This window comes from Lagopus leucura, unplaced genomic scaffold (genome assembly GCF_019238085.1).
Source record: "Lagopus leucura isolate 7727_CA_CO unplaced genomic scaffold, USGS_WTPT01 Super-Scaffold_100033, whole genome shotgun sequence".
NCBI lineage: Eukaryota > Metazoa > Chordata > Aves > Galliformes > Phasianidae > Lagopus > Lagopus leucura.
The window spans coordinates 997,763-1,012,125 of NW_024962282.1; the positions used below are offsets into that span (position 1 = coordinate 997,763).

At 37.2% G+C, this 14,363-nt stretch overlaps 1 protein-coding gene across 4 annotated transcripts in view; it reads left to right on the forward strand.

Annotated features, from left to right (window-relative positions):
* PLEKHA7 (pleckstrin homology domain containing A7) overlaps nucleotides 1-14,363 on the forward strand; it is a 142,277-nt gene that overhangs the window by 112,107 nt on the left and 15,807 nt on the right. For all 4 annotated transcript variants that reach the window (XM_042881836.1, XM_042881838.1, XM_042881837.1 and 1 more), the window contains 5 exons: nucleotides 4,839-4,907; nucleotides 5,072-5,152; nucleotides 6,341-6,490; nucleotides 9,828-9,929; nucleotides 13,474-13,582. In XM_042881836.1, the coding sequence (XP_042737770.1) occupies nucleotides 4,839-4,907; nucleotides 5,072-5,152; nucleotides 6,341-6,490; nucleotides 9,828-9,929; nucleotides 13,474-13,582 (511 nt within the window). The remainder of the gene's footprint in view (nucleotides 1-4,838; nucleotides 4,908-5,071; nucleotides 5,153-6,340; nucleotides 6,491-9,827; nucleotides 9,930-13,473; nucleotides 13,583-14,363) is intronic.

Consider the following 14,363-nt stretch of genomic DNA (forward strand, 5'->3'; position numbering starts at 1 on the left):
TGATACCAGGTATTTGAAGGAAAAAAATCAAACTGCATAATCAGTGATTTTGCTTAATAAAGCAATCTACCCCATTCCATGCTGTGTAGCATGTCTTACCATATACAAATCACATGGTGTTCCTGAAAATAAAGGTGAAGTTTGACACCCTATTATCCTTGTTTATTTGTCTGTAGTTATCACTGATGCCAAGAGGCTTTGCCTATGTGCCACTAATGAGCTGCTGGGACCACTAGTATGGCAACTTCAATTTCATCTGCTCTTGCATGGTTGAATATACAACCAAATATATCAATGGAAAATATTAGCAATACAGATATATATATTGCATCATATTTGCGGTGTATGTAGATGAAATGATCATGTATATAAACTGTTATAGTCATGAACATACAAATGTAAAATCAGTTGGACGTGTTTCACTTCAGGCCTTGTTCTTGATGTGTTCTTGGCTGTGCCAAATGTAACTGCATCCCAAGCCTTTGGCTGAGTTTTGTGACATTTCAGTTTAGGAGGCCCTACAATTTTACAGGTCATGAATAAGTACAGTATTCTGCCCATCCTAAAGCGATGACTTTCACTGTTACAAGGACCATGTTGTAAGTGCCTGAAAACGTTAGGTGCTTAGAGGAATTAATAGGATGGGTTCTTAACTTTTTAGTGGATTTCCTGCAGATTGATCTGTTGCAGCCAAGGTATGAAGAGTTGCTTGGCCCCGAGAGCTCCCCTTGTGCCCAGAAAAGCAGCCAGAAAGAAAAAATGTATGGCGGCAACCTGATCTTTATGCAAGAAGAAATGTAGTATTACTTCGAGTTTCCTTTTGACAAATCTTGACAGTCAAAGTGTCAAGTGAGGTTCTGTAAGAATCATATAATATTTGAAGGTGGCTGTTTCTTTCTCAGATACTTTCATGCTCAAAAGAATAACCTTCTTTCGATGGTGATCTGAAAATGTAAAATTCAGATAGGGGTGCTGAGAGATTAAAATGATCTTGTGAAATTTGAGTAGGTGTCTGTGTTCTTATTGAATTTGTGCTTTGCCACTGAGTATAAATTATTGAATTCACAGTATGAGGAAAGCTAGTATCAATGAAACAAAGCAAATTACAAATTGATTTGATAATGGTGGAATATTGTGAATTCATGATTAGTATACAGGGTGCCTTTCATTGAAGACACTGAAGGCTTAGATATAATGCCCTTTATTTCAAACATCAATTTTGACTTCATTGGCCTGAGTTGGATCTACTCCAATGAAACAATTTCAAATAGGATTAAAAAATTTAGAGCTGAAGTCAAATGTTTTTACTTCATTGTCTCTGAAGATGTTTCTTCCTAGATATTTTGAAATATAACTTGTCAACATGGAATAGCGATTAAACATTCAATTAACTGCTTAATTCCTGCCATAGTATTAAAACAGGTTGCAATAACTCATTACAAGTCATTTAGTAATTTGTCGTAAGTCAGATGTTTTGTCCCCAGAGAAACCTCAGTCTTATCCTACTTTACTGATCTATTTTTGATTATTATTTAAAAGCTGAAAAATATTATCTTAGAAATATTTTGGTGTTACTACTACGATGGTATTGTTCAACATTACAGCGCTTTGTCATGAGTGGTATAAGTGAAATAGATAAGCTTTACAAATATTAATCAATGTCAGGATTTTCCTCCTGCATGCAAACTAGTTCTGACATTAAAAAAAAAAAAATGCCAGGGCCTTCTATCCTTTTTCACTTACGAAATATAGATATGCAGGACATGACAGAGATGTTGTATCTCTATGCTATAACACAACCATGCTTTTTCTGCATATGGATTTCCATGAATGTGTTATAGCTTTTTTAAAATCCCTTAAATGAAGGTGGAAAAGTGTGACCCTGTATAAGAAGAGCAGAAATAGTGAGTGAAAGATTCTTTCCCCACAAGTCTCTGAGATGATGTTGCAAACAACGGTGGAACACAATCAGGGAAAGATTTTTCCCTTTCCAAGACAATGAAATAAGTTTCAATCAGGCTAAAGGAGTTCTGGACTGCAGTTGCATTTTCAGGAATGTCTGTAAACTATCTGGGAGTCTTACACAAAACATGAATGAGTATGGCCTGCTGAAGTGTGAAGTTTGTGCTTCTAAGTACACGTTGTGCAACCATTCTAAGCCAATCTGGGTCCCTCTCCAGTTGCTCAGCACTGGTGCTGCTTCGTTCTTCTGCAGCCACACATGAAGCCGTTTTGTTTGTACTGCTGTTGGAAGAGGTTGCTAGTACAAGGTTGTGCCACACAGGTGCCTAAGGAAATGCTGCCCAGCAGGTATTTGTTATGGGAATAATGGTAATTGTGAGTGCGATTCTGATGGCTTTGTTCATAAAGGGTTTGACTGCATTGCTCCAGTTATCAGCATAGAGCTCTTGATGCAAGAGTTGTTACGTTCTACGTCACAGAAAATGTCTTGCCATCACCCCTGGCACTTGTTAAACTGTGATTGTGCAGTGTGTTGGTATGTGTGCTTTGCGAAAGTAAAAAACAAAAGTCTTATGGTTGGATGAATGATCTACTGAAAATAATAACACTGATAGGTATCTAATTATAGTTTCCATAATGGGAAAATATATAGATTCTAAACCTTGAGGGTCTGTGTGAAAGAAGAACATGAAATTGCTGCTGCTTATGGAGTTTTGTGTGCTAAGGTTTTGTTTCTTCAGTCTTTACATCTATAACAAGCTATTGTTCAAACTTGTGTTTAAAACAGATAGAAAATAATGGACCTCTGATCAACATGATTTACAAAGTGCTGAAGAACTCAGCACAGGGGTTACTTTCCAGTATACATGTAAGATTGCTTGCATCCAAAATGCGTTCATCCCATTGCTTTTTAAAATAGCAGTCAATGTGTATGTATTCTGGCTTTTGCAGGTGTCTTATAGCAAATAGTAGAACTTTCTGTAAGATTTTTTTTCCCTCTTTTCTTCTCTGTTCCCCCACTGCCTTTTGGAGTCTGTGTGTGAAGTTATGGCTGACCTCAGTGTTTGGTTTCATTTTGTCATGAAAATGATTGTGTCAAGCAGCGAGTCTGATATGTAATTTGGAACGTGTGAAAGCATGCTGAATCTTCATTATGTTCTCATACTGCTTGAAAATCAACAAAATCTGTATAGCTGTGATTATGTAATTTTAAGTCTTCAGAATTGGTAGACTGTGTTTTTTATGTTAACTTCATTGCTTTGAAAAAGGCTTTTGCATTCTGTTAGTTTGCAGGTAATAAAATTATTATTTGTTATTACTTGGACATGTTGACATTTCTTCCTCTATGTAATTCTTTCTTACTATTATACATAGGACCTAGCACTTAAACAATTCCATTTACTACCTTAGAAGACAGGATTTTTCTTAAACGCATTTACTGTTGAAAATATTTGAAAATCAGAACGTAACTTTTGAGAGACAGTGAAGTGCTTTTTGATTTTGGAGTGGGGAAGTAATAAATGTGTAACTTTCTCCACATGAAATCCTACAATAAGTATGTTAATGGAGCCTGCAGTCAAAGGGGAGGAGATATTAAACATCAATAGTTATTGTAACCCTGTCTTAAATGTAGTTTATCTGAAAATACTCAGCCTGTGAAATCAGAAAGGAAGTTGTATCAAAGATTGAATTCCACTTGCAGTAAAAAATAATTACTTTCAGAAATCAAGTGTGATCCCGTTAAGTTAATTAGGAAGTTGTGTTGCTTAGGTCTACAGACTGCCAGTCAGCACATATTAAACTGTTTTTCTCCCACTAAAAAAAGTAAAACAAAGGAAACCACACCAACCAAAAGACTGACAACAAAAACTAATATCCCTACCATTTCAAACAACAAAAAATAAATTTACCACTTACGTTATTCAATACAATAATTAGGTGATTTTTTCTTATATTCTTGTGTGTATTTGAGCACTGTACTTTTCAGTACCATGTGTTCCTTTGGTAAGGTAGGATTTGATTTAATGGACTTTTAAAAGTATTCTAATTGAATAAGTAATTAGTATTCTAACTGAGTAAGGCTTTTAAAATTGTACAGTTCAGGAGTCGTACTATGTGACCATTCTCTTAGCTTTGTTTATTCATCAGAAGTGTCAAACGTAAGCACTGGAAGTAATAAACTTTTCTACAGGGGTAGACATGCCTTCATCTTAGGCTTGCTGGAAGGAAGGAGTGTGATACAGTACAGTCTGTATTAATTTAAAAACTAAGTTACGTGAGGAGGTAATCTCATGAGAAATGGAATATGGAAACAGTGATTTATGGAATGAGAAATTAGAAATATTATAAACATATCAAAATAGGTCAGTGACGTTTGAATTTCACCCTGCAGTTTTACAGCAGTCTGTCTTTAATAAAATTCACCCTGTGCTGTGGAAGAGACCGTCCTTTGTAGAATGAAATAGATGCCAGGAAGGTATATTTCAGTCATCGATTAATGCTGTTACTCTTGCAGTTGCACATTCTAAAAGAACTATTTAAGTCCCCATGGGCTCAAGAAAGTTATTAAAAGCAAAGAGATAAAACTGTTAGGTTTTGCAGGAACAGGACATTTGTAACCACCAACAAATGGGATTATGCTATTTTGTACATTTTTAAGCTACTCCAAGAGTTATTAAATAGCACAGTATCATTGATAATCTTTTCTGGTTATGTTTTTGAGAAGTGCACTTTTAAGAGACTTATATCCAAGATTTTATTTCTTATTCATCTTCGTTGTTGGGCTTGCACATTTAACAAAGCTTTTGTTCTCATGGCTGAAACATAGTTTTAGTTTGCAACAGATTTCTCAGATCTTTCAAACCTGTTCCTCCTAGGTGTCGGGACGTGACACGCTCAAAGAACGAAGTACGAAACCTGTCAAGGTTGCAGAAAGTGATATTGATGTAAGTATCAGCCACTGCTTCAGAAACTCTGGTGTTGTTTTGGCCATTTGTTGGTACTGCTAATTGTTTGCATTTATTATTCTCTTTGGGATAAAATATTGTTAGTGGAGACTTTTCTTCTTAAAAATCTCACGTTACATATGGCAATGTGGTTTTATTTTCAGGTCAAACTGAGCGTTTTCTGTGAGCAGGACAGAATTCTGCAGGATTTGGAGGACAAAATAAGAGCTCTTAAGGAAAATAAAGTAAGAGCAAAGAGATTTCAATAAAATATGGAATTACAAATAATACCAAGTTACTGGATGCTGCTTGCTTTGTAATAGTTTTATTTGAAAATGTACATCAACTTTTATGTGTAAGTTTTTTTTTATGGTAAGATTGAGTACCTACTTTTAGAAAACGTTTTTGAAGATAAGTGTTTTAGAACCATATACAATTAATCTGGCATTGTTCACAAATGAGGGTGTATACACAGTTCTGTGTGGTTTTGTTTAATGTCTTATGATTCATGTAGTGGGAGGCAGTCATGTTTCATTCGCAGTCCTTCCCACGCGTGCAAGCACTGTTTGCATAAACAGCAGCATGCTGTGTGTGGTAGTGAGATTCCCATTTGTAGTCATTTGGGAACCATGCTGGTTTATAGATAGTTTTGAGCATTGTTCTGAGACTTGTGGCTGAAATTCTGGAATACTTCTGGACAAGTTTGTACTTGGAACCCTCTTACTTCCTCCCATGCCCTATCGATTCATAGTTTGAACAGTAAACAATACCAGAAGTGTCTTCTCCAGAAGTGTCTTCCCTTGCATGTGTTTATGTGCTTCCCTCACAATGAGCTATAGCTGTCAAAGAGTCTAAGGCCAGGTGGTTCAGAAAAAATGCATTCTGAAATGGAAGTGCCATCCAAGTAGATCCTTCAGTGAGCTGTTGTGCAGAAATGCCCCACTGTTACTTCTGACTGAATGCATCAGGCCTCCTTAGTGTTTAGGTAGTGTTTTAATCCCTCACGTGGCTGCTTTAGCTATAGCAATGAGTGAGAAGTTGTCTATAAATAAACTGCTAATACTGTGGTATGCTAGGGCTATCACAGTTCTGTGCTGCTTAAGGAGATTCTTCTAAAATTGTAAATTATAGTTTTGCACAGACTATAAACAGAAAAATTCTCACTGATTTGTGTTTTCCACAGGTTTGACAATTTAAACAGATGCTATAGAAAATATTAGAAAATTTTAAGTGATTAAGGCTCCTGCAGTGTTTCATTCATTTACATCTTAGTCTCCACAGTAGCAGGGCAGTCCTAACCTAGTGGCTTAGAGGGAACACTGGAAGTGAAGAGTACAGCTTTTATATTCACAAAGGTAAATTTGTTTATTAAGTTTGCCATCAATGCTGTAAGCTTACTGTTGTCTGCTTTTCTGTTCTCTGCTTCTTCTTAGGACCAGCTGGAGTCTGTTTTGGAGGTGTTGCACAGGCAGATGGAACAATACAAAGACCAACCACAGCATGCGGAAAAAATTTCCTACCAGCAAAGACTTTTGCAAGAAGATCTTATACATATTCGGGCTGAAATATCCAAGGTTTCAACGGTATGTATTTCAGGTTGTTTTCAGAAAGCAGTAGCTAAGATGCCAATCAGAGGAAAACTATATATTTTTTAAAAAAACCTATTGTGAACTGATTTTGTTAAAGTGGAGGATACTAAGTCAGAAAAAAGTTGTATATGAGTGACCACTACAGCTATCCTCTTCGATGCACTCCCTTCAGAAGCTCAGAATTTCATTTAAAAGTTTTGCCTGTTATAAATAGGCCTTAAATTGCAAATCTTTCAGCTAATCCTTTTCGCAGTGCACATATAAATGTGAATCTATGATATTTTTCCAAGGGAGATGGCATGGGTCTGTTTGTATTTCAGTCAAAATTTACTGTTACTATTACAACTTAATATTCAAATGCAATTTAATCTTGCATTTTTCTTAAATAAAAATATTCGTAAGAATTGGTGATGAAAGAATAATATAAACTTGGGTGTTGTGTGCTCACTGTATTAATCTTATCTCTCAAAAAAACAGGGTCTGCTCTTCATAAAATTGCTTGAGCACCTTTTCTGTAGTAAGATCTGAACATTGAAATGCCAGCAGGAATTAAATGTATGTGTACAAGGTTTTCTGCCTGCAGAAAATACAGGTGGTCTGTGAAAGTTCTTCACGTTTAATCTGCCAAGTAGCAAGTCATTGTGAGAATAGCTGCACTGGCCCAGTCCAGGGTTTCTTCTCATGCAGTGTTAGGGCTTCAGCAGTGGGCGTAAGGATGTGTTTTGGGAAGAGTAAGGTTAGGAGATGGGCAGTATTTTCTGTGATAATCAATCCAGCTTCTATTTTCTGATTTAAAAAAAAAAAAAATTCCTGAGACCATTATTTTATGTCTGTTTAGTAATCCTCAGCATATCTAATTTCCAAGTCCACTTTCCTGTTCAATTCTGCGAACCGTTTGCATCTAAAACATAATTTCACAGAATCACAGAATTGTAGGGGTTGGAAGGGACCTCCAGAGATCATCGAGTCCAACCCCCCTGCCAAAGCAGGTTCCCTACAGTAGGTCGCACAGGTAGGCATCCAGGCAGGTCTTGAACATCTCCAGAGAAGGAGACTCCACCACCTCCCTGGGCAGCCTGTTCCAGTGCTCCGTCACCTCACTGTAAAGAAGTTCTTGCGCATGTTTGTGCGGAACTTCCTATGCTCCAGTTTCTGGCCGTTTCCCCTTGTCCTGTCTCCACTCACCACTGAAAAGAGTCCGGCCTCGCCATTCTGCCCCCCACACCTTAGATATTTATAGACCTGGATCAGGTCCCCTCTCAGTCTCCTTTTCTCAAGGCTGATCAGACCCAATTCACTCAGCCTTTCCTCATAGGAGAGATGCTCCAGGCCCTTCACCATCTTCGTGGCCCTCCGCTGGGCTCTTTCCAAGAGATCCCTGTCTTTTTTGTACTGGGGAGCCCAGAACTGGACGCAGTACTCCAGATGAGGCCTTACCAGGGCAGAGTAGAGGGGGAGGATCACCTCCTTTGACCTGCTGGCCACGCTCTTTTTAATGCACCCCAGTAAGCCATTGGCCTTTTTGGCCACAAGGGCACACTGCTGGCTCATGGCCAGCCTGTCGTCCACCAGGACACCCAGGTCCCTTTCCGCAGAGCTCCCCTCCAGCAGGTCATCCCCCAACCTGTACTGGTGCATGGAATTATTCCTCCCCAAATGCAAGACTCTACACTTGCTTTTGTTAAACCTCATCCGGTTTTTTTCTGCCCAGCTCTCCAGCCTATCCAGGTCTTGCTGAATGGCAACACAGCCTTCAGGCGTGTCAGCCAATCCTTCCAACTTCATACCATCAGCAAACTTGCTGAGGGTGGCCACTATCCCCTCATCAAGGTCATTGATGAAGATGTTGAACAAGACTGGACCCAGCACAGACCCCTGAGGAACACCGCTAGTTACAGGCCTCCAACAGGACTCTGCACCACCAACAACGACCCTCTGTGCTCTGCCAGTCAGCCAGTTCTCAACCCACCTCACTGTCCACTCATCTATCCCACACTTCCTCAGCTTTGTTATAAGGACGTCATGGGGGACAGTATCAAATGCCTTGCTGAAATCAAGGTAGACTACATCCACTGCTCTCCCCCTATCCACCCAGCCAGAGACAACATCATAGAAGGCTACCAGGTTGGTCAAGCACGACCTCCCCCTTGTGAACCTGTGCTGACTACTCCTGATAACCTCCTCTTCTTCCAGTTGTCTGGAGATGACATCCAGTACAAGCTGTTCCATCACCTTTCCAGGGACAGAGGTGAGGCTGACTGGCCTATAATTGCCTGGGTCTTCCTTCTTGCCTTTTTTGAAGACCGGGGTGACGTTGGCTATCTTCCAGTCTTCAGGCACCTTCCCCGTCTTCCAAGACTTCTCAAAGATGACCGAAAGCGGTTCAGCAATCACCTCTGCCAGCTCCCTCAGCACCCGTGGATGAATCCCATCGGGTCCCATGGATTTGTGAACATTGGTGTTGCCTAGGCGCTAATAATTTGACCAAGTATTGTATAGATCTATTCCCCAGTGTGTGGTCAGGCACTTTGTTGTTTGTTCTGAGCCTGACTCGCACTTGTTTCATGCAATAGACCCTTGTTTGTGTACAAGGATGGGGAACAACCAGTCATTATCCAATCTGTCAGTGCATCTCATGGTTTTGTAGGCCTCCAGTATTTCTTCTGCTCAACTCCTCAGTTATCTCTTTTCCAAACTTCAGAGGAAAGGAAACCTTCTCCATCACTCTTTACACTGACTTGAATTTTCACAGTTCTGGGTCAGAAAGCATCCTGTGGTGTCATGGGTGCTGGAAATAATGTAACATAAAAGTGATTGGATAGCTTTATTTTCCAGGTGTCTGCTTGTTTATTTGCTTACAGTGACATTGAAACACTGTAATCAGAACTTTAAAACTTTAAACTTTGTGTCTTAAAATATCATCTCTGGTTCAGCTGCCTGTTTGAATTTGTGAATTTGTAGTAGAGTGAGAAGGTAGAAAGGAAGTAGAATTTGCTTCCTTCATAGCGTAGTAGAATGAGTTAAACTGTAAACAGCAGTTTTACGCTTAAGAAATGGTTCTGTGTCTGTAAGCTAGCAAGAATTTCTTAACTAGGGATTAACTAGGGATTAACTAGTCTTGCAATCAATAAAGCATTTTGAAGTGTATCTTCAAGTTTATATATGTGTGTATATGTATATTTGTATAAAATACAGGCTACAGAACAGATTTTTTTGCTTCTCTTTATAAAGGCAAAAATCCATCTTAACAACACTCAATTGCTCAATTAGAGAATTGATAGTGATATCCTGTTTCATTATAATTGTGCTAGAGTATTATCTTTGTTATTAGGAAATGGAAAATGCCTGGAAAGAATATCTGAAACTAGAAAAGGACGTGAGCCAGCTGAAAAAAGCCTTACAGGAACAAATGAATAGTTCATTGGTATCTCAGGTGAGTCTGTTTCCAGACACTGGTTTACTTGTGAGAAAATTATCTCTGAACTTGAAAGCTATCACAAGAGAGATGCTCTGTAACTTTTGCTTTGTATTCAGCTGTCACATCTTAGTTTGCAGAGTTCCGAAATCTTAACAGCATTGCTGTGCACTAACTAGCTATCTTCTGGATGTCTAATAGTTTCTCATAAGTTTCCTATGCAAATTTGTCATTTTATTATGTTTTCATTACATGCTGACATCTTGACATTGATAACATTTAATTTATAAGACTATGCAGGACTTCTTTGTCATACGTTTATTTGATCTGACATTGTTGGATTCTTTATCCATTTTTAAGAACATCAGTTTTGGCTTGTTATTGTCATTACTTCCTCTTTGTCATGCCTTCTCTTTATGGAAGTTTTACCTCTGCAGATCGTTTTGTGAAGTGGAATAAGTGTTTAACAGCATCTCAGTTTTAAATCAATTATTCATTTTTGAATCTTGCAGAGAAGCTGTGTTTGAAGCAGAACTATTCTCTTTGCTGAATTGGATGTGGCATATGAGATTAATTCTGCATACCTGCTTATAACTGATGATTTTATTCTTAGGACCAGGAATACTCTCCAGGTTGTTTTTTCCATGTCTGTGCGCAACAGCTGAATTTTAAAAGACAAAACATAAGAAACAAAGCCAATGTGTTCAATTGGCTGAAACCCTAGCATACTTTGCCAAGTATATTGGACCAAAAACCCAACATTTTTAATTTACACATTTGCAAAAAGCATCAGATCAGAGGCAAGTTAGTATATCTGTTTTCACTATTAATGGATAAACTTCTATCAAAACAAGAGGTGTAAAACCTGCTTAGATGTTTCAATCTTTAGATTCCATTTTCAGCCACTTTTAAATTTGGTGTTTTTATTTTTGTTCTGTGTGTGTAATCAGTTTCTAGAGCCAGAATCTCATTTATTTGAGCTCAGCTGTAGAATACGTTCCTCCAAAACATCGCAGAGGTATTTTAGAATAAAAGTCAGGTCTGTATGAAGTTCAGTCGATTAACAAAGGGGATGTTCTACACAGAATGTATTTGAACAAAATACTTTAACAAACAGTTTTTGGTTGTGTATTGAACTCACTTAAAATACTGCCTGTGTTGCAAGTGATGTAGCAGTACAAGTAGATGGGCAGATGGTTTACACAGAACAAATGTTAATTTAGTTTAATTAGCATCTCGTACCAAATTATGCGTGAACATACCTATGCATAGGATGTGTTTCATGTGTGCATACTGATATATGTATGTGTATATATCTATATGTATATATACACACATAAGCACACACACAAATATACATACTTGTTTCTGAATATTTGTTTTGGAGATATGAAGGGGAACTGATTTTCCCAGAAAGTCGTGAATATTCTCAAAATCATATTCCTTCAAAGAAGTATCATTAAAAGTACCCAGAATCATTACAGTCTTTAGATTGCTACCTGGCTGTGAATAGGCTCACGATTATTTATCTGGCATTTTGCAGTAGCATTAGGTAAATAAACACTACTGAAAAAATTATGCATTCTCCATTAAATATTACTAAAAATTCCATAAAATTGCAGCAGCGTGTTGCTATAGAAAACAGCTAATATTATTTATACATAGCATTGACAGATTAAAAACTAAATGGTTCAAACTACTTGCTCAAAGTAAATCTTACTTTTAAGAGTGTATCTTTGTTGTCTTTTGTTTAAGAGTCCCACAGTCAGGTATGCTGAAATTAACATAGAAGTATTTTTTTAGTGATAACCTCTCATTAAGTGTTTCTGCTCTAGTTTCATAAATCATTCTAAATTACATTTCTATGTGAAGGAATTTAGAGAAACTGACACATCTCTCCAAACTAACTTTTCCCGCTTGCCTATAAGGTACTTTTATGCCCTTTGGTAAACAGCAATCCAGACTTTCATAATTCAAAAATAAATTTATCTTTTTGTATTTTAGATCTACCCCATTTTTTGGTTAAAAAGATTCTCTTTGCATCGAGATTTAAGTAATGGTAGGAAATAATATTAGAAGATCTCGTGGTTTGTGTATATTGCTGACCATGCAGTTTCTCCGAGTGATTTCAGAAGCAGGATTTTTTTTTGTGCATGTGGGGATTTTTAACCAGTCTTGAGACGTGATCACTGTAAATCCATCATTCGGTTCCTTGTAGTGTGATTAAGCTCAGAAAAACGTAATGAAATGTGCAAATTTATAGTTTGTATCCTGACAGTCTTTCAAGATATCCCATCCATGGAGTGAGATTACTGCAGGCAAATAATGTTCTCCATCATTTAAATGTTTGTGTTCTTGACACCCTGTTTGCTGATCTATAACTTGACTGGACATATTTTCTGAGCTAAAACAGAAAGTAGAAAGCAATTGATACGCTTTCTCTAGTTCTGTGAGGTGTAAGAGCTTTTACTAAAGTTTTTCTCTTTCAGGTTTATGAGATTAATTAGTTATTTTGCAGCTCCTGGCAAGTGATAGATTCCTAGTGTTGCTAAGGAGTTTGTAAACAATTCCTAACTAGTGTTGCACAACATTCTGCCTTTATAAAGCCACATGGAAAACAATATTATTTATTTTTTTTCTTAGTGCTGTTATTTTTTTTTTAAGGAAGAGTTATTAGGCATTGATTCCTTAGGAAAAGTAATAGATTACAGTAAATTAACAACATTACTTACAACCTGTGGAGGAAAAAAACAAAACAAAACAAAAAAAAAAAACCAACAAAAAAACCACACACGAAATAGCTGTTTTTACCTGTGGTTTATGATTGCAATAAACACGTCTGAAGTGATGGCTTCAGTAGCCACAGCTTCTAGCCACAAGATACACAAAGGCAGAGTCCAGGGGTAGAGAAAGCTTCCCATTCTTGCCTGCTAGGAAGAATTAGTAGAACAAACAGGGCACAAGTTGAGACTTAAGAACATATTATATCCAGTAGGCTTAACCATCCAAGTATAGAAAGAAATTATATTTGTCATTTCTTCTCAGTTAGTTTTGGTTTTATATTTAATTCATTACAGGCTGTTAGACAATTTTATAGCATTATTAATGGAGAACACATATTTTTTGTTTTTAATATTGGATATTTCATCTAAATCTGCAATTAATAAATCTGCAACCTTAGCATCCTAAAGTGTGCTAAAGGATTTAAGAAAAGTTCAATTTAAAACTCTCTGTAAGCTCAGTTTATGTAGAACCAGGATTTTGTAGCCTGAATAATATTGTAGGGAACAATATAGAGATGTCTCATTCCATGTCTTCTCTAGGAAATCTCCCAAGACTCAAAGTGCTCTAAATTCTATGGATGTGTGTGCAAGATATGTTGGTCTGTGGGTAATGTGGTTTTTGCTTGTTTTAAACATTAAAATAATTGTATAACCTATTTTTATGCCTGTAAGTTCTCATATAAGTTCTGAAACATTAGTTTGGTTTTGGTAAAAGAAATAGAAATCCATTGTAAATTAAAAAGGGATATAATTTTTTGTCTTTTTTTTTAAACTATCAGGAGAAAACACAAATACAAAAAGACTTGTGGAGAATTGAAGATGTTACGGCTGGCTTGAGTGCAAATAAAGCAAATTACAAAACAATAGTGGACTCCATCAAGAATCCAGGTAAAGAGAACATAATTAAAATGTAAGAAATATATATATATACAAATGCAGTTGAATCTTTGAATCTATGTGAATACTTGAGAAGTATGTTCCAGAGCAGAAAACACAGTTAATTCTGATAATTTCTACATTGGAAATCTCTGTATCTTGAACACATTGTTTTGGCATTTCTTTGGTTGAGCCAGCAAAAATGCATGTGTTTTTTCTGTTTGACATACTGAGGCATAACAAGCCACAAAAAAGAGAACAATAGCAGTGGGATTAGTTATGCAGGTCACAGAAATAGCTTCACACGTACACCAGACTCATACCAAAGTAGTATCTGTTCTGTATGTTGTCTGGGAGCTCCTCTCTGTGCTCATCTGCTTTTTTTTTTTCCTCTTGGATTCTGTCCGACTGCCCTTGCCCCAGTTGCCTTCCCCCTTCCTCTTCAGGCAGGTGCTTGGTGGGCAGGGCAGCAACATCAGCTATGAAATAGAAGAGAGAAAAGAATATGTGGTCTGCATTTCAATTGCTTTATTATGTTTCAAATAAAAGAGAACACTGGGATACCAAGAGGCTGTTAATGCCTCTTGTAAATTTATGTTGTATTTTGAGTGTCTTTGCTTACCATTTTACACACGGAAATTAAATTGTTCTTGGTGAGATTTTATTTAAGGTATGGCTATTGGTGCTTATACCTTAAGCACAGGTATGTATGTCTAGCTCTGTAGCCAAAGGATTATGAGGTAGGGAGCCATATCCAGCCATTGTAATGATTGCATATGACATGTGAACTTTT